Source organism: Typha latifolia, chromosome 6, assembly GCF_019914945.1.
Source record: "Typha latifolia isolate L0001 chromosome 6, TyphaL0001v2, whole genome shotgun sequence".
NCBI classification, from domain to species: domain Eukaryota; kingdom Viridiplantae; phylum Streptophyta; class Magnoliopsida; order Poales; family Typhaceae; genus Typha; species Typha latifolia.
Genome location: NC_133091.1, coordinates 303,530 through 327,860, shown reverse-complemented (window position 1 = coordinate 327,860; position 24,331 = coordinate 303,530). Strand labels below are relative to the sequence as shown.

The window sequence follows — 24,331 nt, the reverse complement described above, 5'->3', positions numbered from 1 at the left end:
AAAAAGGAGGAGTGCAATTATCCAAAGGCCTCTCTCCTTTTGATTTTACTTGCACTTCAGTGTAGGTCATTTCCAAGAAAAGCAATTATTCTACGTCACAGTACATGTCATTTCCGAGACAAAAGCACGTTGGGGGGTCTGCAGCAATGTCCAAAATTATTTTAATAAATGGGGAACTCGGTCACACACCCACTGGCCACTTCATACATACATTGTATTGTATTCAATGATGACCCCATCCATAGCTAGCCCATAGAGACCTAATATAAACTAACATATATTAACGTGCATGGAGCCCCATGCACCCAAATAAATCAAATCGTATGAGACGTATCTAGGACTATAATGCTAGACCCAAGAGTGGACTTCAAAGGATAATAGTAATTAAAAGGACTAGAAGATCTTCTCTTATTCATTGTAGTTAGTGTAACCAATAGACTCTTGCTTGTAATGCTTTCGAAGGATGGAATTGATTTAATAGGGCACATCATTTCTTACAGGGTTACAGCCAATGAGCTTCTATTAAATGTTTAAGCTAAGACTTGGGTTCTCTTCTTTTTGAGCGCTCGTGGGAAGAACAAGCAACTCCTGGCTTTGATGTTGCTCATTAAGGCACTTAATTAGACACTAGTATGACAAGCTAGTTAAATAACTAGCACTTTTTTTTCTCTCTTCTTTTTGTCTCCTTTTGTGACCCTCTAACTTTGATCTGTCCCTATTTGATGAGGACTCTCCTGTTATCATGGATTGTCTCACTTCTGCCGCTTTGATTAATCTTTGTTTAATTGGGCCTAATAAAGTACCGAGCTCATGAGCATGTGTGTGAAAAAGGAAGAACTTAAAAGTCATTTAATACAGTTTTATTGGATATTGTATTGCTTAACTATCGAACTCTATAAAGAAGCAAATGTATCTTCCACAAGTGTATTTTTTTTAATATATATAAAGTTCTCGGCAACAAGCTAATCTTTCCAGAGTCATGTGATATGACTTTTGACAATTACAAATCCCTGCCTTCCTGTCTAGAATACTATAATAAGTTGATGAACTGGACAAACTGGCAGGACCCAAAAGTACAACAGAACTCAACATTTCATGAAGACAAGTCCATTTTAACATACCAACATACAAGAGCTCGGAGGCAGGAAAGCTGCTCACAATTTAGCCTAAAGCAAATAAGAGAGGTATATGAAGGTGGTGAACAGCCATTCTTCCAAGGTTCACATATATCACATGTAACCCCTTTACTAGGAACTACATTTTAATCCCACAATATGATGTAACCCAGCTCAGGGATTCCATGCAACTTATGCCTCCCTCCAATAGTTGGTATACAACACTTGATACAGTTGAATACATATATATGGTCATCTACAGTTTGGTATGAGAGCTTCATCCAACAAAATCATGAAGTAGATGACCGCCGATTTCCTTTGCAAACTGCCGGTCTTGGCCTTCAAACGACCCCATCACATAAGCATCATTGCACTCCTCAAGGCCAAAACGGTGAACTACGTTGAGCGGAAGTGGCTCCGCCAAGCTAACCCGATTATTTTGATGGAGACCGAGAGTAAGAGAGACACCCCCGTTCCCTCCGCCAGTAACTCCAAGTCCAACACCAATGTGCTGATGGCTGGATAAACCATCATAAACAAAGTTGATTGGCTCTTGGATGGGTTGAGGAATCTGAGGGAGGTCATCTTGAAATCGTTTACAAGTAGGGGTTCGGTTCTTATCACTGTTGTTGGTTTGTGGCACCCGAAAGCCAGAGGGATTTGCACCAGTATCTTGAGCTTGATGCGCTGGATGACTGCCATCATTGTTCTTATCAGCTGAGGAATGTTTTTGCAATTGCCGCATCTCAAGGGAATGTATTTCTTCAACCATGGGCTTCCAAAGTCTAACCCTTGCATTTATAAACCAATTTGAAACCTGCTCATATGAAAACATTGTCGTCATGACCAATATCCAAATAGTCCAGTAACCATTTCTTTGATTCATTTTTCAGCAGACCACACTAACATGAGCATAAGGATGTATTTCACCTAAGATTTGCACAGCCTAGAACTCTATCCAAGAATATCGACCAGATAACAGCAACTCTAACTTAATATAACTTATGATAACAGACCAATGGAGAGGCACAAAAATAAGTCTCGAATGGAAAGGTAATGTTCACATATCCTAAGACAAACATTCCTCATGAAATGGGTCAGATTCCCCACAGAAGGAAAGTAAATGCAACTTATAATGTAACAATTGAGATCTTCACTAATTTCATCACCAGGGAATAGTCATATCCATGACACAGTAAAATATCTTTTTCTTTTCTAGTTTAAGTTAAGAGATGAAGTAAACTTTTACCTGGTTTCTTGTCAAGCCTGTTTGCTTAGCCAACATTTGTTTGTCGGTGTCAGTTGGATACCTGGACAGACACAGCATATATTAAATGAATGTTCCAGCATACAATGGATAAAAAGAACACAATCAGAAAGTTCAATTCTAGAAACATACAGAACATTATTATCATTTGTTCATCATAAACTAAAATTGCACTTTCACCATTGCTTGTTCAGCTATTCATTGAGCATACGCACAATAAATTTTTCATGTTGACCAATGCTAGGACACATAAATTTCTTGCATAATATGGTGGAATTTTCGAATGGTTCAGAACACATGAAATAAACAACCAGGCAGGTAGCCATTGTGACACTTGCAAGAGCAAATCATTGTACAATTTTTGTATGATAAGTTATCTTTATACTACTACACTAAAATTACCCACATAATTTTCTGGTGTGTTTCAATAAAACAATTATCCACAGGAAAATTAATTTTAAGACCTCCTATGCTGATAATATTATAAAAATACAAATTATATACACAATTTTCATAGTAGGAATTGAACAGAAAATAGATTAAACACCTCCTGACACAATAATAAGAAATATTCCAAAGTCAACTTACGGGTGCAAGAAGTGTTCAAAAAGCCATGCACGAAGAACAGCTACTGCACGCTCCGGGAGTCCTCTCTGGGGCCGCCAAACATGCGGCTGACCAAAAGTGCCTGTGTTTGTTTTCTGGACACATATGCCACTACTAATGTGCCCAAAATTTGAAAACTCTTCTTTGCTTGCACCTTCTTTTCCAAGAAACTTATGCGTCTGTCGAAGCTGGTTTGATATTATACTTTTAAAAAATCTGAAGTGCTTTGTCATTGCCTTTAGGGCCATGGACGCAAATGGAGCAGCAGTACTCAACCCAGAAACAGATTCAAACGATGCCATAACAGCCTGGACCTGCTGATAGTAGTGCTTGTATCTCTTGCAGACCTAAAAGTATATAAATTTTGTCAATTTATAGTCCAACACAAACACAACAGGAAAACGATGATGAATTTGTAACAAAACTACAGAAGAAAAGTTTGCTGACATTAGCATCTAAGGCCATTGTACTTTACTACAACAGTGTTTAATCTAACGACAATAATAATGAGCATCGGACTTCATCCAAGTGTAAAAAGGCAATTTGGTTTATCTAACAGGCCCTTGCATAATATTTCACTAATCAGAACTTACCAGCAATTCTAGTTGATTTTCATCAGATTAATGGCCTAATAGAATTATAATTTAACTCCAGTCATGAAAATATGGTGTACATATGCTAAAAAGGAAGAAGGATGCCAGACAAAATAGAGACCATCCAAATCACAAAGTAAAATTGAAGATATTGCCACTGTAGTCACTAAGAATCCTGTGATATCGAGTTTTACTTCATTGCAATCGTGAGCAACGAATATATCCTAAAAATTGCAATAGAACCTCAATGCATTAAGATCTGATGAACTTCTTGAATCTTTAACATGATGATATGTACTAAAATTATATCCAATATATTTTGGTGAAGTAGTTGCAGCTTTGAGTAATAATCTATTTTGGTACCTCAACAAGAAACGAATGCAGCTCCAGGAACTAACACACAAGAAGCAGATGCCATGGATATTCAGACACCAATCTCATCACTATACAATTCACCTTTTTGATATTATACTCCATATCATCAATTAATAAAAACTTATTTAGGGACAATTTAGCACATTCCCTAGTGGTCCAGAAAGCAAGAAGCATGAGATCAAATAACAATTAACATAAAAAGCACACGAAATAGGACCTCAGCATCAATATCAACCAAAAAGGATCCAGGCTGAATTCTTAAAATCTTGTCGAAAAGAGTAAAACATACGAACCAAAATCGAAGGTATCCGTACAGTCCATCAAAAAGAGAACGAATCATCTTGATATCTTCCAGATCTTTTCGTTTTGAATTTTAGGCATCCGTTGTTTGACATAAAAGTCAAAATAAAAAAAAATCTAGACCCAATTCACAACCAGATCATTTAGTTTTCGAAATGGAAATTAACAAGACCAAACACTAATTAGTCACAAACAAGCTTAACAACATGATCCAGGTAATAATTGTAGAACCACTAATGAAAGCATAAAACCATGATGAATCAATGATGTGACTGTTATCATCTACAGTGAAGAGATTCTCCATCTGCTACACCAAAATCTCTTGACATGAAAGAACACTACACCAATTTTTAATGCATAGAGGGAGAGGAACAAAAAGGAGAGAAAACTTTCTTTTACAAACAAAAAAACTCGTATAATCTCACCTCCTCTAACATGGAGACGAGCCTCGTCTTCTTCCACTGGCACTCGGCACCCGAGATCCCACCCTCCTCACCCCCACGCCCACCGTCTATTCCATGATCAACGGACGAGATTGCCTCCACCGGATCCCCGTCGCCGAGTCCCTCATCGCCACTCCCATCACCACCGGCTACAGCCGGACGCCGGCCCACGTCGCAAATCTCCTCCAGCAGCTCCCGGGCCGGCCCGAGAAACCTCGACCGGTTCAACACCGCCGCATAGCCAGTGAACGGCCCGAACGGCCCAAACTGTTGGCGAGAAGAAGAAGAAGAAGAAGAAGGCGGAGGAGGAGGAGGAGGAGGCGGAGGGGGAGGAGAAGAGGAGGAGAGAGATAAAGAGAAGCCTTGGTGCGGCATCTGAGGGAAGGACACGTGTCCGGCGGAGATGAATTGGGGTTGGGGGGAGAACCCCATATGAGGATTGTGAGGATAGAAGGGAGAGGGGGAGGAAGAGGAGCTGGGGAAGTAGTTGGTTGGGAAGAGGGGAGGAGGAGGAGCTGCGTTGGAGTCGTGAAATAATAGTGGGGGAGTTGTTTGGGACTCTTCAGGGGGGAAGCGAAGCTTCTCCCTTCGACTGTGCTGCGGTACGTGATACATCTGGTAGTGGTGGTGGTCACCTCCGCCACCGCCACCACCGCCGCCGCCGTATGCGTCGGCCGACGAGGACATGGGTTGGATTCTCTTGTTGTGGTCGGCCTTTTGGCTGGAGAGAGTAGTAATGGGTGTAGACTACTACTTCTACTACTACTACTACCTCCTTTTGTTTTTATCTTTTTCTTGCTTTCTGAGAGAGAGAGAGAGAGAGAGAGAGAGAGAGAGAGAGAGAGAGAGGGAGAGGGAGAGGGAGAGAGAGAGTATAATAAGTGAAAGCGAAAGGAGGCTTTGGTTTGGGTACTTTTCTAGGTGGGAACCGGATGGGGCCGGTTGTGTGACCGGTGCTGTTTGATTGACGTTATCCGGTGGCCTTTTCTTTCTCATTAATTAAATACAATCATAGGGTCTTTTTTCTCTGTCACCCCCTACATTCTTACTTATTTGCCAAACGACGCCTTCAATTTAAGATGGCTAAAATATAGGTGGTGATTCGCAAAGAAGATGATAAATGCGCCAATCTCATTGCGAGTTCGGCCCACCCGTTCGACGCATCTGAGCCGTAGGCGGTCCTCCCCTCCCCCACCCCCCCCTAATTCGTGGGCCCGCGTGAATGAGACGCTACATAAAAGCCCCTATCTAAATCGTGGGCCCCGGCGGGTAGGAACGTCACCAACCCGAGTTATTGATATTAATATAAAAAAAACTTAGCCCAAACTGGGAGATGGGAGATGATTACAGCCAGATTTGGGGAACCGCGATCTCCTCCCTCCCTCCCTCACTGACGTTAATCCAAAATATCGGGATTATTGCGTCGACGGAGGTCATCATTAACCACCTGTCGAGTTCCAATACCAAGCTTATCGTACCGTCTCTGATGGTCTGACCAATTAATTATTGTTTAGCACCACATAGGACCTCTTTAATTAGACCGGGTTAGGCGTGTCGATCCCGCATATATCGTGACGTCGTCTTTCTCTTCCAAGTCCACGTCAAACAATCATACAACACCATATCTTGTAGGAAAATTTGCATAGACCGCTATGTATTTTAAGCGTATTTGTGAAAAATCTAATCGTACGTGGCTGCGTGTTGATGTGAAGTGTAGCTAATGAGAACGGAGGTTTGAGATGTGGCGTGATATACTAAACTAGGCTTGGCTTCTAATGTTTGGTATTTGGTTCACTTTTTGGTATCCCTTTTTTATCTGATCTCTGGTGGCATTTGGTTCAGAGTGGAACCGGGAGATCTTTTGCTTGAGGAGAGCAGATGGGGGAAGAGAGGAGCGCCCGAGTTTCCCGTCGTAGCACGGATACCGAGACACCCTGGTCCACCTGAGCACAGTACGGCACTGTGCATTGGCTTTAAAGGCAGGTGGAGTTGGAACAGGGGGATGGGGAGTGGTGGGGGTGGGGGGAGGGGGCGAGTTATCCCAGAGAGAGAAAAAGGAACAACAACAACAAAAGCTGGAGGGATAAATATACACCATCTTCCTCTTAGTTGCACTCTTCTCTCAGGGGATTACAACAAATTGGGCTTTTTTTTACTTGGGGTTGGAGATCTAAGGCCCATCATAAATAGGGTGGGCTTTGCAAAAGCTTTGATGACAATCGAGTAGTTGGTGGCGGTCTTGGTTCAATTAATTGCAGCGCATTAATAGGAGGCGTGTATCGAATCAGTAAAGCAGTCGAAGATTGCAGACTAGTAGTGAAGTATCGGGTTCGATTCCCATGCGCCACGTCACGACATTCTCTCAAGTCTTTTGTCATCCACGTTACAGCATAAGAGGTGCATTGACACGAGGAAGACTCTTTAGACTCCACCATTATTACGTGGCAGGCGTCTCGATCGTTTTATCCTCCACGACGCTATTCGACCGATCACGTAGCATACAGCACGACCGTCTCGATTCGTGCATGACTGCATCGATCACATGATCGTTCCCGATTAAGTTAGACAGAACCACAATCTTTTTGGTCTATGCCAGCTTTCGCTTTTGTATTCTTTTTCTCTTTGAGCACAATTTAGTTATCTTTCCACTTGTTCTTCCGGGATAATTGAGGAAGGAGGATCCGAGCATGAGGAAGACAGCAGCAGCAGTGCTGCTGGGAGTAGCCCATGGCTTGTTCATCTTGTTGCACGTGGCGGTGGCACGTGCTCAGCAGTTGCCGGGCACGTGGGAGGTGGTGGTGGAGGACTCCGGGATCGCGTCCATGCACACGGCGGTGACTCGCTTCGGCACCGTTGTCCTCCTCGACCGCACCGACATCGGGCCCTCCCGGCTCCCGCTCCCAGCTGACCAATGCCGATTGGACCCCACCGACAGGATCCTTCCACGTGGCGACTGCACCGCGCATTCCGCCCTCTTCGACCCCGTCTCCCGCCACCTTCGCCCCCTCTCCATCCTCACCGACACCTGGTACTCTTAATAGTTGACAATGTTGATGAGTTGGAGATCTTTAGGACACGTTTTTTACCGTTTTAACCTTGCGATGTAGTAAATATTATTATTAAGGGGAACAAAAAAGCTCAACTTTAAGCTGGTAAAGATAAAGCTACGTAACTTTAATCAATCCTTTCTAGTACACCAGGTGCTCCTCCGGCCAGTTTCTTCCCGACGGTACACTCCTCCAGACCGGCGGCGACCTCGACGGCCTCCGCAAGCTCCGCCTCTTCTCCCCTTGCTCCCCTGACGACTACCAGCCCACGTGCGATTGGGTCGAGCTCGCCTCCCCTCTCCTCTCCTCCGGCCGCTGGTACGCCACCAACCAGATCCTTCCCAACGGCCACGTCATCATAGTTGGCGGCCGTTCCTCCCCCACGGCCGAGTTCTATCCTCCCACCAAACCTCTCCTCCCGTTCCCCTTCCTCGCCGAAGCTGAAGACGCACAGATGGACAACCTCTACCCTTTCCTCCACCTCCTCCCCGACGGGCACCTCTTCGTCTTCGCCAACTCCCGCGCCGTCCTACTCGACTACGAAGCCGGCCACATCATCCGCAATTTCCCGCCCCTACCAGGTGGGCCCCGCAACTACCCCTCCGCCGGTTCCTCCGTCATGCTCCCGTTGACTTTTGCCGACAACTACATGAGAGCTGACATCGTCGTGTGCGGCGGGGCCCAGTACGGCGCCTTCCTGCATCAGGAGAGGGAAACACCTGCCGGGTCCACCTGCGGTCGGATCATCGCTACCGACCCAGATCCGGTATGGGAGATAGAAGAGATGCCCTTCCCACGAGTCATGGGTGATATGGTAATTTTACCAACGGGCGAAGTAGTTATAATAAATGGGGCCCAGGCTGGATCACAGGGGTTCGAGATGGCGAGTCGCCCGTGCTTAAACCCCGTTCTTTACCGGCCCAATGAACCGGTAGGGCTCCGATTCATGACGCTAGCCCCGACTACGATCCCAAGGATGTACCACTCGACGGCTAACTTATTTCCAGATGGAAGAATCCTAGTGGCCGGAAGCAATCCGCATTACTTCTACGTGTTTGAAAACGTGGAGTTCCCAACCGAGTTGAGGATCGAAGCCTTCTCGCCCGATTACCTGGCGCAGGATAAGGACAAAATACGCCCCACGGTGGTGAAGGTGGAGCAGGATAAGGTAGGATACGGGGAGGAGTTGAACGTGGAGGTGGAGGTGGAGTTGCCAATGGTGGGGTCCTTGGACGTGGCCTTCTTGAGCGCGCCGTTCGCGACCCACTCGTTCTCCCAGGGGCAGAGGATGGTGCGGGTCAACGCTTCCCAGCCGGTGGAGGTCAACGCCGCCGCCGGCGGAACACCGTTACGTTACAGGGTGCGGTGTACGGCTCCGACGGACGGGAGGGTGGCGCCGCCGGGGTACTACATGGTGTTCGCGGTGAACCAGGGGGTGCCGAGCGCGGCCAGGTGGGTCCAGCTTGTGGTTTGAGATTAGTGCTCAGTTATCCCATGTTCTCCATGTAGTCGCTAATAATTTATTTTACTTTCTTGATTTGTGCCAAGCATGGATGTTTGATATGGAGACTGCATTTATAATTTTTAGAGTTGTAAATTTAGAGAGTGGGTCAGTTACTTTGTGCCCTATAAAAGAATCGCAGACGAATCATTTTAAAGTAAAGCTCAAAGATTCTCGACTTCAGATCGAACTAGTTGTGTTATGTATAGTTTGGTCTTTAATTCCCTGCATGTGGGTGGAGGAATTGATTCACTTCCTAGTGCTTTGTAGTATTAGTTTAGTGGAGAGTGGAGCAAAAGGAGGATGGCCGATCTTTGTTATTGGAAAGGTCGATCATTTTCCACCGAGGAATAACTAATAATGCAATGATGCCCCTCTCCCTTCGTTTCCTTTATATATTCTCCTCCTCCTCCTCCTCTTCTTCTTCTTCTTCTTCTTCTTCTTCTAATTAATTACTGCAGCACTACTACCTATTGGGTTCACCAAAGTTGATTATTTTATCACAAAAGTGGGCATCATGGTGGGATTTTGGAAGAGGAGATGTCGACCAATATTAGTTCCAACCGATGAAGAACTACAACAAAGCAGGGCTAGAATTGAGTCGCTTTGGTCGAATGACCTAAGCCAGGAAAAGGTTGATACGTTTGTTGATTAATTGGAGGAGACCTTGGGAGCGGTGACCTCATGCAATTCATTCTAAATACCGGAAATGATTGCAAAAAAAGAAAAAAAAAAAAAAAAGAGGTTTTTTGAGACATCCATGCAAATAGGCACAGCAAAAGCAAACCTGCTATTATTCGCCACATGTCATAATACATGGCGTATTTTATAAGCTTTTTCTAACCAACTTGCTAATACAAACACATGCACCTCAGAGAGCATTAGATTCCACATCTTCTTCAGAGGAACCGTCTACGCCCACCTTTCTTTGCACACTCTTGTATGAGTATTTGCTGGCTACATACACGTAGCCGCATAAATTCACAACATTTATAGCAGCCAGCAACCAATAGAAGAGATCCAAGCGACTCTTGTTCAAGTCCTTAGCGAACCAACTCCTCCTTCCTCCCTTGGAAGTTATATGGTCGACTAAAGTAATCAAAAGACTACTCAAGAAGTTGGCTGCTCCTAAAACACTCAAGTAGAAGGCTATTCCAAGACTCCTCATGTTATCCGGGACTTGGTCGTAGAAATATTCTTGCAATCCAACTAAACTAAATCCATCACCGAACCCTAAGATCACGAACTGGGGTACTAACCAAAACACACTCATGGTGACCGCTGGGGTTTGTTCTACCGCGGCCACCCTTAACCTCTTCTTCTCCACCAATGCAGCTGTTATCATGGCTATAATGGATAAGAACATGCCTATTCCGATCCTTCGGAGGATACTTATTCCTCTCTCGTTACCGGTGGCTCGTCTAAGGAAGGGAACGAGGAGCTTGTCGTAGAAGGAGACGGATATGATCATGCCGATAGCGGCGAGGGAGTAGACGCTGGCCGGCGGGAGCTCGAAGTGACTGGATATCTTGCGGTTCATGATGCTACCTTGCTTGATGAAGAAGGTTGACGCTTGTGCCACGCATAAGCCGAATGGGAGAGAGACGAACCAGATTGGAACCATGGATAGGATAAGCTTCGTTTCCTCCACTTGAGTCACTGTGGCTAGGCGCCATGGATTTAGCTTCTCGGAGATGGCGGCGTCTTTTTGTTCAATTATGGCGGCGTCCTTTTGTTCAATTATAGCGGCGTCCTTTTGTTCAATTATGGCAGCTTTGTCGAGAAACCTATATATGATGATGATTTGTCAACAATTAGAGAAGTTCTTTTCGAATCTCATATAATTGTAGTATGTCAGGCCACGTTTGTTCGAGGTTGCCTAACTTTGAAGTTTGATTTTTCTACTAATCTCCAAAATATCTCTTCTATTATCCATTATTACGAGCAAAGAGTTTGAGAGGGACTTATTGGCGTTATTGTATCACTCGTCATCTATCCCTCTTTGGCCCTAATTACTAGAGGAATTTAAGTAGCCCTTACTAAATTGTCTCTCATTGTTGCCTAACTGAAGTCTAAGGAATACTACGTACCTGAGTTGATTGGTATGGCAAAGAAGTCGCTTCTTGCTCTTCTGTGACTGTGAGACTTCATACAATTCTCGAGCATCTACGGGGTGATCGAGGTGTCTCTTAGCCATTGCAGCAACCGCCACTTGCAACATTGGCGTCAATGGACTACCTTCCGGCACTCGGTACCGGTAGAACCGTCTCCCCGCCAAGAATACCGCTAAGGCTATGGCCATCACTGAGGCGATCACTATGTCTGCGAGCCCCCAGCTCACCTTATCTTCGACGTACACGAGAAGAGTCCCTCCCAGTAATAACCCGGAACACAATGCACAGTTCCACCAGTTGAAGTAAGACATCTTCTTCTTCCTCTCTATGGCGTGGTTATCGTCGAATTGGTCGGCACCGAAGCTCTCAAGGGACGGTTTGTGGCCGCCGGTGCCGACGGAGATCATGTACATGGCTATGAAGAAGACGATCTCATGGAGCCGGAGGGATCGTTTGCAGGTCTGGACGTTGCATGGCTTAAGGCTGGGGATGAATTGAGACATGGATAAGAGGCTTAATCCCTGCAAGGAGATGATACATTGCAACGGATTTGTTAGCATGATAGTAATGCAGTAGTTTGTCCAAATGGGCTGCTCTTGGGCCAATTCCAATCCACGACTTTACAATACTATGTTTCTATCTCGTTTTTATTTTTCTCTAAATATATCACACAGATAAAGACATTGCATGCATGTGAAATAGGGAAATTTTAAGGTGGCGGTGTTCACCCCTAGATAGATGATGGTGGAGATAATAACAGTGGAGAACCTCCCCAAATAAGCATCAGCCATGAAACCACCAAGGAGAGGCATCAAGGTAGTGACGCCGACCCAATAGTTAACATTCTTGGCGGCAGTCTTAACCTCCTGATGCAGCACCTTGGTCAAGTATATGATCAGGTTCGTGGACAGCCCAAAGTAGCTCAGCCTCTCACTAAATTCCATCCCTGCACGAAACCAACAACAACTTCATTATTATTATTATTATTATTATTATTATTATTTTATATATATAGCAAATAACCCCAAAACATCATGTACATGATGAATATGGTAGCTGTTTTGATTACCTATGACGAAGAGGGCTGCCCTCCAAGCTCCAGTGGAGGTTCTTAGAGGAACCCTTCCCTTGTGATCAACCGACGAATCATACACCCACTTCTCCTCATCGCCTTGGGAGTCTTCCCTCCCGGTGTTTTTGGGCCAACCTGATTCCATGGGAGGTGATGGTGTTTGTTGTAGACTTGTAGTACTTCTCTTCTTACTATAAGAAGAGATGGAGATGTAATGTAAAGCAGAGGATGTGAGTGACGAATATGGGAATAGAATAAAGTGATGCAAAGTTTAGTTGAGATCGAGAGAGGAGAGTAGTGTTTGCTTATATAAGGTTCCATCACTCCATGAGGTGGTCCATCTATTGGTCGTATATTAATGATGGTCGTGAATATCATGTGTAAGTAGACAGACCAAATCCCTCTACCTGCAACTTGAGTTGTCGCTGCTACGAATGGAGAGAATCAAATCCCTCCCCTCCAAATTAGAGGAAGGCCAATGGGAATAGAGTTTAGTTGGGTTGAGGTCAAAGTTTTAGTGTTCCATTTAGACATCTACATCTATCCATCGTAAAGCACATAGATCATATCCACACAAAATGTATGAGGTTGCTCTGTCAAACACGTAACCTTAATTGTGGATGAAGTTGACAGCGGGAAATTATAGAGTTTACCAAAGAAAACAAAATAAAGATAATTGCATCACAAAATAATTTGACCACCCAGTGACTGTTTATCGTACAAAAGAACTTGTAGCAAAGGTAAACCATTCATATTATTTAATTCTCTAACGACCTTCACTGTTGCTCCACTCCAATCAATCTCTAAACTAGAAACAGATAGGTAGTAAAAGGGACTTTTCATCTTCCTAACAGAGGTTTACAATTATACGCTTACGTATATATCAATTTTGTTGTTCAATTTAAGTAAAGTTTAATACGCCCAATGTTATCGAAATCCTAGACAAAATGATGAAGAATACTTCTTAGTAGCCCTTACTTATCCTTATTAGTCTCTATAGTAGTGTTAGTACATCTCAATTTCTAATCCAACATCAGTGGGGCACTTACTAGTTGCTTCACATCGATTACTCCCCACAATGGACATAAGTTGGATGTCACTCTGGACACTCCTTACCGTTCATTCTGTCATTTCCCTCTATTGCATGTTACAAACGTGATAAAATTTAAGAGTCAATTGTTCTACATCTCTCTTAATTTGATTCAATGATAGAAAAAGCACTCAATTTTAAATATTTAAAGTAGGACAAAATGTAGCTTTCCCTGAAATTTAGTAGTCAATTGCTCTGTATCTCTCTTGATTTGATTTGATTCGATCCGATCTGATCGAAGAAAAATAATATGTACTTTTAGTTTAAGCACTTAATTTTAAATATTTAAAGTATGATAAAATGTAGCTTCCCCTAAAATTAAGCGACACATTTGAATTCTATATCCACGACGATAATTAGATTATGTCGGTGATTAGCGAGCCGACACTCCATTAATAAAGTTTAGTGCTCGGTTAGTCCCGTAATTTCAAGAACGTGCTCAAGGGAAAAAAAAAATTTAGTAATTTATTTGGAGAACTTTTAGTGATAGGACTTAGGAGAGCTGCGTAGGCGGATTCTCTGCAGTCGTGCTACAGGAATTCCGTATGATTAGATAGTGACCAGGAGGAACAGAGCCTGGTGATTCGATTTGAAAACGAAAGGGAAAATAAAAATAAAAATAAAAATAAAAATGGTAATTTGATTTATAAAACGAAAAAAATAAAGTGATTTGGAATTGGAGGCTATTGGTAATAGCCGGACGAAATAGGTGTCCTATTTCGAAATAAATTCACACCAAACATGAAATAAAGTTTTAGAATAGAGAAAGGGGTCTATCATCTATGACTCTAAATTACAAACGAACAATTTATTCTCTCTTTTTTATGGCGATTTATTATGGTTTAAATTCAAGTTAAATAATATAATATGACTATAATATAGAATATTTTGATATATGATATCTATTTGTAGATTATGATGAAAGTAAGTTGGCTAAGAATTGTAAAAATAAAACCACAATTTTATTATTTAATTTTTGACCTATTTCCTATCTTTCTAGAAAATAAATTATAAATATCTATTTATATTAAATTAGGAAAAAACAATAAAAATCTATTTAATCATTTTAAACACCATATTTTTATTTCAGCACTCACCAATTTCTTTAACGAGACCAAACACCGAACTAAAATTGACATAAAAAAAATAAATTATTATTTAATATTAAAAGTAGGGTCATGTCATCCCAAAGATATGTCGGGGGGGGGGGGAGCGTGGATGCATCTGGTCCATCCATTTAGTATTAGTGCGAAACCGAGTGTTAGATTGACGGCCACGTACGTGTGTTTTCGCACACATAAAACATGTGGATTTATAAATTGATAGTGACCGGTGGGATAAAAGACGAGAGAGTGGCGACAAAATGAGTTTTCAAAAAAGGCTGAGGAGAAATTCGAGCGGTCTACTGCTTCTCCAAATATTGGAGATTGGAGAGTTCATACCCATAATTATTAAAAACAAAAGAGAAAGGAAGAAAATCAAAAAAGAGGAACAAGAAGAATGACGGCCGGAATTAATTGTCAAGTTGTTAGGGGATTAAGATTCGTGCCTATCACATCCGGGTCGGTTCGGATAAATAATCTGATATGTGTCCATGGATGAACGATCACATCGGTTTAAATGGAAATTTTATCTTTACTTTGCTTATAGTGTTTTTTTTTTTTTTTTGAACTATTTTAGATTTGCTACTAAATTTTTACTTGTCTAATTTATTTTTAAAATTTAAACTTAAAATAAGGTGTGTTTAAAAATTATTAAATTCCATCCGTAATTTTGAAACACATGTATTAGACATGTAAAATAAATATAAAGATGAATAAATTTGATCATGAACTCCATTAACTTGAACCAACTTGTTGCAAATTTCTCTAACTTTACCTTTTATACTAACTCGTTACAAGCTTCCCTACATTCTTTTTTTAATACTAACTTATTACAAATTTCCTTACATTGCAAAAAGCTTTATCTTTTTGTTACCCACTGTTGCCATCAGGACTGGATGCTCAATCATATACAGACGAATAACTAATTTTAGGGATAATTTTGTTTATAAACTTTTATAACATTTTCACATCTTACAATTATGTAGCCGTTTAATATTTTTCATTACAAAATATTTTATATAACCGTTACATGATTAATTGTAAACATTTTATGAATCATATTACTATTATTTTAAAGAAAAGAAAAAGCTAAAACGTGAAATATTCAATTAATATTTTTCTGTTAACACGGTCATAGATGGAAGAAATTAGATAGTTGAAAAATATCAAAGTATCATAAATTAAAAATAAATAAAAAAAGATCTATGTGAAAATATCTTATTTTATTCTGAAAATTTTCTTTTATACATCCTTCTGTAACGGCAGAGTCATCTTCATCCCCCTCAAGCTATACTCCAATCGTTAACGGGTCGCCGTCAACGTTCCTCCCGACAATACGAACCACGACTATTTGGCAGTAAGAGGTCGTGGTAAAAGAGAGAAGTTATCTCTGCTGCTCATCAAAGTTGGATTATTCTACTGCTTTTTAAATTTTTACCATATTATGTTACTTCTGATACTCCTGCAACGTTATGATCGGAGGGAAAAAATTTAAATAAACACATCTTTGTGGCTAATGATTTAATCTATCTGTCACTCGTTTCTTCCGAGAGTTGGTTTATATGTTCAATTTATATGCAAAAGAAGTAACTCCTATGGCAAACATATATGATTAGTTAAAAGCTCACATTCAAATGAACAAAATCAAGTGAGATCATCGCCTCATCGGTCGTTATGGCCTTCAGCACCTATTGTAATTGCTAGTTGCTTAGAAATCTAAAGATAAAAGTATATTAATAGAACAATCAAAACTCAACGCATGTAGGGAAACACTACAACTTTCAACAACTTTATGATCCAAATTTCAATATAAAATATCCTGCCATTTTTCTAAGCACTAAACAGGCTACCAGAAACTTCAGTTGTAAACACTTCCAAGTTACAAGACAATCATACCATTTCGTCACATGAGAGCATCTATCAAACGTAAGCGATTCTTCGAAACCCTTGTAAGTTATTATAACCAGAACACCAAAGAGATAAGAATGAAAATTTTGCAGAATCTACAAGTCTAAAAGCATCAACAAATGTGGAGCAGCATCGTTGAAAATAAGATTTGAAAATGGAACCACTAAAATGCAAAGGGAAAAGACCTTGACTTCATCTTTGGCTAAAGCCAATAATGCTAGGAAAATATTCATGTGATGAGAGATCCACATCTTAAATCGTCTTAGTATAAATCCATTTGCTGAGTGGTTCAACAACTAACTAGGAGAATATCTCTGCCCAGAAAGGGACATGAGAAAGTAAGAGCGTCTCAAAGTGTGAAGATAATCTCACAAAGAAAAGGAAAAAACGGCTGAATCCAAAGGGAAATAAGACTGGTGCAAAGTAGTCTCAGTAAAAGATGCTTCATGTCATAATTACCAAATCAAAGAAATCAAGGCAAATCTCTGAATGTTTACAGACAGAACTGGCATGAGACTTGTTCTCAAAAAATGTTGGGAATTGTACTGGAGAAAGGTCAACTAGAGGGAAAACAAACAATACACATATAAATATTCACAGCGGAGAGAAGTGAAAACCATGGAATGGAGCAGAATAGGTGTCAATCAAACAGATTAGTGTTATATAGATATAATTTATTCCGCGAATATCTAAGGTCAGGATATGTTGCTATATTACTATGCTTTCCATACACAAAGTATATCGAAATGGGTAATATAAGCATGCAAAAGGAACAAAGAACAAGCTGTCGATATTCTGGAAATCTATTATACCAGCAAAAAATTGCTTCAAGTTATAAATCCGCATCATTTTAAAATTTATATCTTTTGTACCCTATATTAGATCTTCAACTATCACGTTTATACGTTCCTATTATTAGCCATGTGTAAATGCGTAACTATCCCTCAATCCACTTAAGCGTGTCAGTCTGCCAAAGCTAAAAATACCTCTTTTTGTTACACGCATAAACTAGGTTGGTTCCCCAACAAAAGATAATTTTTCTATATGAAGATCCAACTAATTCCTTCTTTCTCATGATTTTTGTCCAGAATTTCTCCTCATTTATTTCTAAATCCTTCCCTCCTTTCATCATCCGTTTCAATGCAATTTGTGTACCCTACCCTCATAACAAACAATCTTTCAGAAATCCTTTGCTCTCTTCCCATATATTTATTTGCCTTTCTCAAAGATTTCATCTCTTTCTGGATGTCCTTTCATCAAATTAACTGAACTAGGTGGCAGAGATTTCAGGCTCAAATCTATCCCCCTTTAGCATTAAGAAAGCCATTATAATATCAGGCTAACCTTGACTATATTATAGTCAGAGGAGGGAAATAGAGGGCCAGTTGATTTCAGGGAAAAATATGCAAATATAAATGACAGAAATAAGTTTACAAATTCAGAAGATCTTAGAGACAGATAATCGAAAAGCTCTGTCTAAACATAGAATGATAGAATCAAGATATGCTGCTATGAAACTTCTCAATTGGATAAACAGACTAAATAGTTTATGGGCATACTGACCAAAAAGATGGTGTATTATCAACCGTTAACTCTAAGAAGTGTATATCTGATAATTTTTTGATCTGGTTCGGAACTGTACTTTCTGTTGAATAAAAAACCTGGAGAGGACAATCTTAGAGGCTAACTCACACATAAGTTGAAAAAGATCTTTTACTATGAAACACAGAAGAGTTCACAAGTACAAATGGGACACAATCATTTAACTGCTTGGTTAATTTATAGTGCCTGCCATGAAAAGCAAAGTACAAGAAAAATCAACATTATGTACTACATCAATCTAACTTATAATGGAAAATTGTGTTCCTAAAATAAAAGAGACTTTCAACAATCTCCATAATCAGGCAGCACAAAAATGTAGAAAGTAATCTACACGTTCCATTTGCTGTTAAGACCTTGGAAAGATTCACTTTTTGGGGAAGCAATTACCTACGTAGAACAGCATGCTTTCCTTGCGCTTCCATATGAATCAGCTACATTAATGGCAGTCCCCTTTATTGGGGGGCTAATTGTGAGTGCTGCCTCTTGGGCGGCAAATGCCTTCTTGCTTACTATGTGATAAATCTCTGATAGAATAGTCTGAAATGCCTTCTCAATGTTAAAAGCTTCCAAGGCTGAGGTCTCAAGAAAGGACAGCCCTTCCTTCTCTGCCAGTACCTGAGCATCATCCTCTGAAACTGATCTTAAATGGTGCAAGTCGGACTTGTTTCCAACCATCATGATGACAATGTTGGCATCTGCATGGTCTCGAAGTTCACGAAGCCACCTCAGGATGTTGTCAAAATTTTGTTTCTTTGTTATGTCATAGACCAGGAGTGCCCCAACAGCACCCCTATAGTAAGCACTAGTGATAGCGCGGTATCTTTCTTGACCGGCAGTGTCCCAAATCTGTGCCTTAATTGTCTTGCTCTCTATCTGTTCAAACAATCAAATCAATGGTAAATCAAATCCCAAAAAATCTACGCAGAAAAATATCTCAAGTAAGCAACATAATGCACACTTGGAGTAGAGTGATATAATCGTCACCTGTTCTGTGACCTATATCATGATAATTGATCAGGCTAGATTGATCTTACCTCTAATAATTAAATATAAGTACTAGCAAAACTTGTATCACCAGAAGGAACATCAGAAAACAACTGCATCTTGAATCTGAAATCTTTGATGCTACTAAAGTACCGTATAGAAAGAGTTTAATCTACTTCAATGACTTAGCAAAACAAACACAAAAGGAGAAAAAAATGATTAAGATACAAGAAAATGGAAAAGAAAAGAGTTAGACCACATACAAATGAAGCCTGGAATGATGCATATTACACGAATTTCAATTGAGTTATCATTGATGTCGTGTGCTCAGCTGTTGATTGGTAGCAGTATATCCCATTTCACCGGCTCACTTATACTTAAAAATGTTTCATATAAAATGCGATTATAAAAAAATTACCAGTACTAAATACAAACGAAAGTGGCAGAGATTAAACAGGATAGTGAATGATTTTATCCTACAGTTATCATTACTATATTCATGATTATTTGATAAATGATAAAAACATCATAGAAATCTGTGAACAGTATATTTCCTCTCCAACGATAGCCTTACATATTCTAAAGAACAACATGTCAGCTTGGAAACTATAGCAAGAGATGTATATCAGGAACAAAATGATAACAAAATCTAAGGAATGATTGGTGTAACTAAATGGAACATATCGAACCTGAAGAGTTCTGGTAGCGAATTCGACGCCGATGGTGGATTTGGATTCCAAACAGAACTCGTTTCGCGTGAATCGCGAGAGGATGTTCGATTTGCCGACCCCCGAATCACCGATCAAGACGATCTTGAAGAGGTAATCGTATTCGTGGTCCACTCTATGAGCCATATCTCCTCCTCTCCACTTTCCGAGAGACCCGGCCGGATGCGAGATCGACCGAAGGAATTGAAGGAACCAACGGATCAGAGAAACCCGATCTGAAGCGAGATTGACCGAAGGAATTCTAAGAGAATCGAGATTTCGACGATGAAGTCTGAGAACAGAGAGGAGAGAAGAGGAAGAAGCCAGATGTCGCACAGTTAACGACCGGGGACGGGAATATAGAATTAGAGAGGGTGCTGTAAACGGCGTGTGGGATTTTTTTATACGAATTAAAAGCCACACGTTTAATTTAGTATAAATTTTCTAAATTTGAGATCGCAGCTAACCTACCGCGCGCACGATATCACGAAAGCGAAAATGGCGGGCCACGTTGCTGACTCTAATATTTTAAATTTACAATGGAACTAATTTTATTATCTCAATTCTTTTAGTAGCTATTAAATTAGATCTAACTCATGTACTTTCGGGATTAAGTGCAAATGTAGTCGTAGAAATTAGAATTGAAGAAATTTTTAACATCTTCCTTATGTTTTGCCTTAGAGGTGCATATTAAAGGCTAATAGAGTGTTAAGTTCCATTAGTAATTACCCAAATATTGGATTGGTGTAACGTCTTCAAATCCCATCCAAATCCGTTGTGAACATCGATCAGAAAAATTCCATATAATCTCTGCCGTTGGTTTCGTCATCTTCGGTGCTCTTATCTACACGCATTAAAGTACGAGGTAAACCACCGGTATAGTTCCCTTCAGAGCGATCCTGGGGACAGCTTCGAAGCTCGCCTTCTTGATTGGGACGAGAGGAGAAGAGCGAGATGAAGAAGGAGGACACCGTCAAGCTAATAAGCGCCGAGGGTTTCGAATTCATCATCGACAAGAAGGCCGCCATGGTCTCCCACACCATTCGCAACATGCTCACTTCTCCTGGTGAGCCACGCTCCTCTATTCTTCGCTCCGTCTCTTTCTCGATTCGCTTTCCGTGCTCGCGATTAGATTTTCTGATCGGAGATATTGTTGCTTTGGATCTCTTACGGCAGGTAGTTTTGCGGAGACGCAGCATGGAGAGGTGACCTTTCCCGAGATTAGCACCCCGATTCTTGAGAAGATCTGCCAGTACTTCTATTGGTCTCTCCAATACGCCAGGTTTCTGGTCTCTCTGTACTCCAATTCTTCTCCATTTTAGTCTGATTTGTTTGATTTTATCATGAAATTGTTCGATTGTGCGTTGTACACTTGTACGACTCTTGGGATAGATTGAGGGATCTGAGTAACAACACAGGTTAGCGAGATAAGTTAATTAATTACGTGTTCTCGAGTTGGTATAGTCTGATTAAGGCAAGCAAAATCTAAGGAAGATATAGCATGTAGAATGTTTAGGTTTTGGTGGTGGATCTGAGACCGGGGGTGTCAGCTAGGGATCTCGGTCAAGCCATAAGTACGATCCCTTCCGTTCCTTCGGATGTGATTATCAGGTATACTTACTGCTATTTTGGTGTTCATTGTGGACTGTGATTATCTGCTATATTGTACACTTGATATGCTAAATTCCATTTAAAACTGCTGGATAACATCTTGCCAGTGCCTCCGTATCTGATGGTCGTCTACCTAGGATAGTTGGTTTGGGCTGTTTGGCACATGGTAGCATCCTCTTTGATTTTTCCAATGCAGAGAAATAAAAAACTGGACAACTTCTGAGGATTGAAATGTATTCATTAAACCATGGGGCAAATTACTGAATTGAGGTGACAGCAAATTGTCTCGACAGTCTAAAATTTAGTACTGCTTTCTTTAAGAGAGTCTCTGTAGATTGATCATTCTTTTAAGCTTTGATCATTTAATTACAACTAGATACATGAAAAAGGTAAAGGGATATAGGGCAACAGCCCGAGATACAAGTTCCACACTCGGATGAACACAGACCAAACAACAATAAAGCATTGTAACAAATGAATACCTACAGATATAAGTAGTAATGCACAACAAGGAGCAGAAGGGGGTAGGAAAACAACCCTAGAAATAAACTTCCAACTTAGCCATCATTGACGGCACCACAAATATCACAGCAAGAGGCTTGATAGATTAGAAGCCCTTTAACAATTTAAAATTGCACTTAGCTCTGTTGAGACTACTAGAAGACCCGACGCACATAAACCTGCAACAAATAGCAACAGAACCCAAGGGAATCAAAAGCAAAGAAAGAATATAGGAGTTTAGCTAGTGAAATGTAGCAAAGCCAATAATAACACCAAAACAAGAGGACAATCTCTCTCAGATCCACAAATCCCCACAACAATAAGATGGTCAAGACACTATAACAGGCAGCCCGCAACCAAGTTACTGCTGCATCTTGGTCAAAGCACCATTGCAAACCATGACAGGGACTCAAGGAGTGGCAGTGGGCAAGGGAAACAAAAGGAGACGAGGAATTGGAGAAAAAGGAGAGAGGGAAGAAGGAAGAGGGGGAAGTCACTCCCCTAGCCAAGTAAGGTAGGAGACTGGATGGGAGGAAAGCAAAGAAACACCCTCTTCTTGAGGGGAAAATGACGCTCAAAATCCTAGCAAAGCCCTTGGGCCATGGCAATCATAATGTCAAATTTTAGTACTGCTGGGTGACGGGTAATATCTTGCAGCACCTTCAAATTTGATGAGTGTCTATGTAGATGAGTTGGTTTGGCCCATTTGTCATTTGATATAGCATCCTCTGTTTTATTTTATTTTATTTATTTTATCTTTTCTAGCAAATCCATAGCTAAAGAAATGCTTTCAATTTCAGTGCTAGCAAATTTGCATTGTGTCATTGCAGTCTAAGCATAAGAAAGAATTCTATATCACAACTTCAAGTATCATAAAGTTACATGATTTTATCATTAGAAACAGTATGTGCTGCTCCATAGTTCCATTTTCTAACGCTTTTGTTTAGAAGTAAAAGCGATGTAAAAAGAATTCTACAATGATGAGCTCCGAAAATGTAAGAAGTAATTTATTTGCCAGATTTTACGTGGTAAAAGCATTTTTAAGATTGAACTTCTTTTTCTGTTTTTACCAGAAAGCATGTAGACATGAAAATTTACCAGATAAATCATTTGTTTCCTTTTAGTTTTGCAATTTTGGTAACTCTTGATTTGGTCAGGGATTAATTGTGTTATTGCATATGGAATATTCAGTGCTCTCTTGATGTCTAATTTGACTCACCAGTGCTGCAATTTGGTTTTGGATGTAATCCAATTTGTACTGTTGTATTGTACTAAGAGTAGGCTGGAATGAAATATACTGCAGGCCGATGTGTACTATATATAGAAGGCCAAGTTCATGTATTAGATACTGATTGAGGGTTAAAAATATTTACTGATGCATAGAGAGGCTAACTCCTCCGAATAGATTGCTCTTGGCAGTTAGATATTTGCTCTTTGAATTACTTTTAAGTGGTTTCCTGATTTCTCTGAAGTTAGAAGCACCAAGCAGAATCCTCTAGAATGATTGGTTGATTGTTTTCCCACCTCAAGTTTTCTTTTCCAAAACTACAAACTGCTTCTATTATTCGTGCTTGCCTCATTCAAGGTCAATCTGATGTATGATTCTTTTGATGTTTATGCTATCTGAACCATTATTCGTTTTTGTTTTTCATTTCTTATTCTCTCATTTATGCTCTTTTCTATTACAGTGGGAAGGAGACTGAATTCCACATTGAACCTGAAATTACGCTGGAGTTGATGATGGCGGCTAATTATCTTCATACTTGAGTTATTCATCTGGTCATGTCATCGCTGCTTTAGTACTACTATTACATGTGCTGATGTAACTAGAAAGAAATTTAACTCAGTGAACTAATCTAAGTACTTCTGGTAAACACATTACAGTTGATCCGAACTGACAGTATCTGGTGCTTTTAACTTTCGTAACATATCTAGCTGCTTTTTTTCTGCTGTAACAAGTATATGGAATTTGTGGATGTGAGCTTGTGAATTTTGATACTGTTCTATTCCAGTAATGTCTCAGTAGTAGTTTGCACTGAGATGCAAATAGTCCATATTTTGAGGTTGTCTATGAATTGAGGTTGTGTATCCTTATTTCCCTCGCATAGAAGAATGTGTTACTGTGTTAATTCGGATCATCTCTGTTCTCGGATCAGTTTATCAGTCAAATATCAATACAATTTTAGTTTTTTATAAGTAGAAAAATGTTTATGAATAAATACATATACGTACTTATTATACAGATCAGACTGATATCTTTTTAGAAATTCTAAATCTCATCCTAACCTTCTAAGAGTATCTCTACGGAAGAGATCTATATTTGGAGCCCAGAATCAAGAGCCTAGTGCACTCTTATGCATCAGATTTTATATTTATTATTTAATTAATATAA

The 24,331-nt window shown here is 40.4% G+C and overlaps 5 protein-coding genes across 5 annotated transcripts; 2 read left to right on the top strand and 3 right to left on the bottom strand.

The window, feature by feature from the left end:
- Positions 1-1,063: 1,063 nt before the first annotated feature.
- Positions 1,064-5,588, bottom strand: LOC140790847 (BEL1-like homeodomain protein 9). The gene is made up of 4 exons (XM_073141139.1): positions 4,682-5,588; positions 2,971-3,335; positions 2,365-2,425; positions 1,064-1,932 (listed from the first exon to the last, which is right to left on the bottom strand). Exons 1-4 carry the CDS (start codon positions 5,384-5,386, stop codon positions 1,393-1,395), a joined length of 1,671 nt encoding a protein of 556 aa, XP_072997240.1. The 5' UTR covers positions 5,387-5,588; the 3' UTR covers positions 1,064-1,392.
- Positions 5,589-7,160: 1,572 nt separating this feature from the next.
- On the top strand, positions 7,161-9,430 carry LOC140791029 (aldehyde oxidase GLOX). The gene is made up of 2 exons (XM_073141380.1): positions 7,161-7,727; positions 7,900-9,430. The coding sequence occupies exons 1-2, from the start codon at positions 7,387-7,389 to the stop codon at positions 9,218-9,220; spliced, it is 1,662 nt and encodes a 553-aa protein (XP_072997481.1). The 5' UTR covers positions 7,161-7,386; the 3' UTR covers positions 9,221-9,430.
- Positions 9,431-10,014: 584 nt separating this feature from the next.
- LOC140790194 (protein NRT1/ PTR FAMILY 5.6-like) lies at positions 10,015-12,704 on the bottom strand. The gene is made up of 4 exons (XM_073140161.1): positions 12,431-12,704; positions 12,090-12,307; positions 11,338-11,882; positions 10,015-11,034 (listed from the first exon to the last, which is right to left on the bottom strand). The coding sequence occupies exons 1-4, from the start codon at positions 12,576-12,578 to the stop codon at positions 10,119-10,121; spliced, it is 1,827 nt and encodes a 608-aa protein (XP_072996262.1). The 5' UTR covers positions 12,579-12,704; the 3' UTR covers positions 10,015-10,118.
- Positions 12,705-18,233: 5,529 nt separating this feature from the next.
- Positions 18,234-20,212, bottom strand: LOC140790092 (ras-related protein Rab11C-like). Its single transcript, XM_073140017.1, has 2 exons — positions 19,810-20,212; positions 18,234-19,009 (listed from the first exon to the last, which is right to left on the bottom strand). Exons 1-2 carry the CDS (start codon positions 19,972-19,974, stop codon positions 18,524-18,526), a joined length of 651 nt encoding a protein of 216 aa, XP_072996118.1. The 5' UTR covers positions 19,975-20,212; the 3' UTR covers positions 18,234-18,523.
- Positions 20,213-20,665: 453 nt separating this feature from the next.
- On the top strand, positions 20,666-23,993 carry LOC140791283 (uncharacterized). Its single transcript, XM_073141770.1, has 3 exons — positions 20,666-20,893; positions 21,004-21,109; positions 23,628-23,993. Exons 1-3 carry the CDS (start codon positions 20,782-20,784, stop codon positions 23,704-23,706), a joined length of 297 nt encoding a protein of 98 aa, XP_072997871.1. The 5' UTR covers positions 20,666-20,781; the 3' UTR covers positions 23,707-23,993.
- The last annotated feature ends 338 nt before the right edge of the window (positions 23,994-24,331 follow it).

Excerpts from the sequence above, each read along its gene's own strand:
- LOC140790092 (XM_073140017.1), bottom strand. The coding sequence starts at position 19,974 with ATGGCTCATAGAGTGGACCACGAATACGATTACCTCTTCAAGATCGTC. Across the intron at positions 19,010-19,809 it reads TCGCTACCAGAACTCTTCAG|ATAGAGAGCAAGACAATTAA; the intron begins GTTCGATATGTT and ends TTGTTTGAACAG.
- LOC140791283 (XM_073141770.1), top strand. The coding sequence starts at position 20,782 with ATGAAGAAGGAGGACACCGTCAAGCTAATAAGCGCCGAGGGTTTCGAA. Across the intron at positions 20,894-21,003 it reads CAACATGCTCACTTCTCCTG|GTAGTTTTGCGGAGACGCAG; the intron begins GTGAGCCACGCT and ends CTCTTACGGCAG. Across the intron at positions 21,110-23,627 it reads TGGTCTCTCCAATACGCCAG|TGGGAAGGAGACTGAATTCC; the intron begins GTTTCTGGTCTC and ends TTTCTATTACAG.
- LOC140791029 (XM_073141380.1), top strand. The coding sequence starts at position 7,387 with ATGAGGAAGACAGCAGCAGCAGTGCTGCTGGGAGTAGCCCATGGCTTG. Across the intron at positions 7,728-7,899 it reads TCCATCCTCACCGACACCTG|GTGCTCCTCCGGCCAGTTTC; the intron begins GTACTCTTAATA and ends CTAGTACACCAG.
- LOC140790194 (XM_073140161.1), bottom strand. The coding sequence starts at position 12,578 with ATGGAATCAGGTTGGCCCAAAAACACCGGGAGGGAAGACTCCCAAGGC. Across the intron at positions 12,308-12,430 it reads GGCAGCCCTCTTCGTCATAG|GGATGGAATTTAGTGAGAGG; the intron begins GTAATCAAAACA and ends GGTTTCGTGCAG. Across the intron at positions 11,883-12,089 it reads CCACCATCATCTATCTAGGG|GGATTAAGCCTCTTATCCAT; the intron begins GTGAACACCGCC and ends ATCTCCTTGCAG.
- LOC140790847 (XM_073141139.1), bottom strand. The coding sequence starts at position 5,386 with ATGTCCTCGTCGGCCGACGCATACGGCGGCGGCGGTGGTGGCGGTGGC. Across the intron at positions 3,336-4,681 it reads TCGTCTCCATGTTAGAGGAG|GTCTGCAAGAGATACAAGCA; the intron begins GTGAGATTATAC and ends ATATACTTTTAG. Across the intron at positions 1,933-2,364 it reads CAGGCTTGACAAGAAACCAG|GTTTCAAATTGGTTTATAAA; the intron begins GTAAAAGTTTAC and ends TCATATGAGCAG.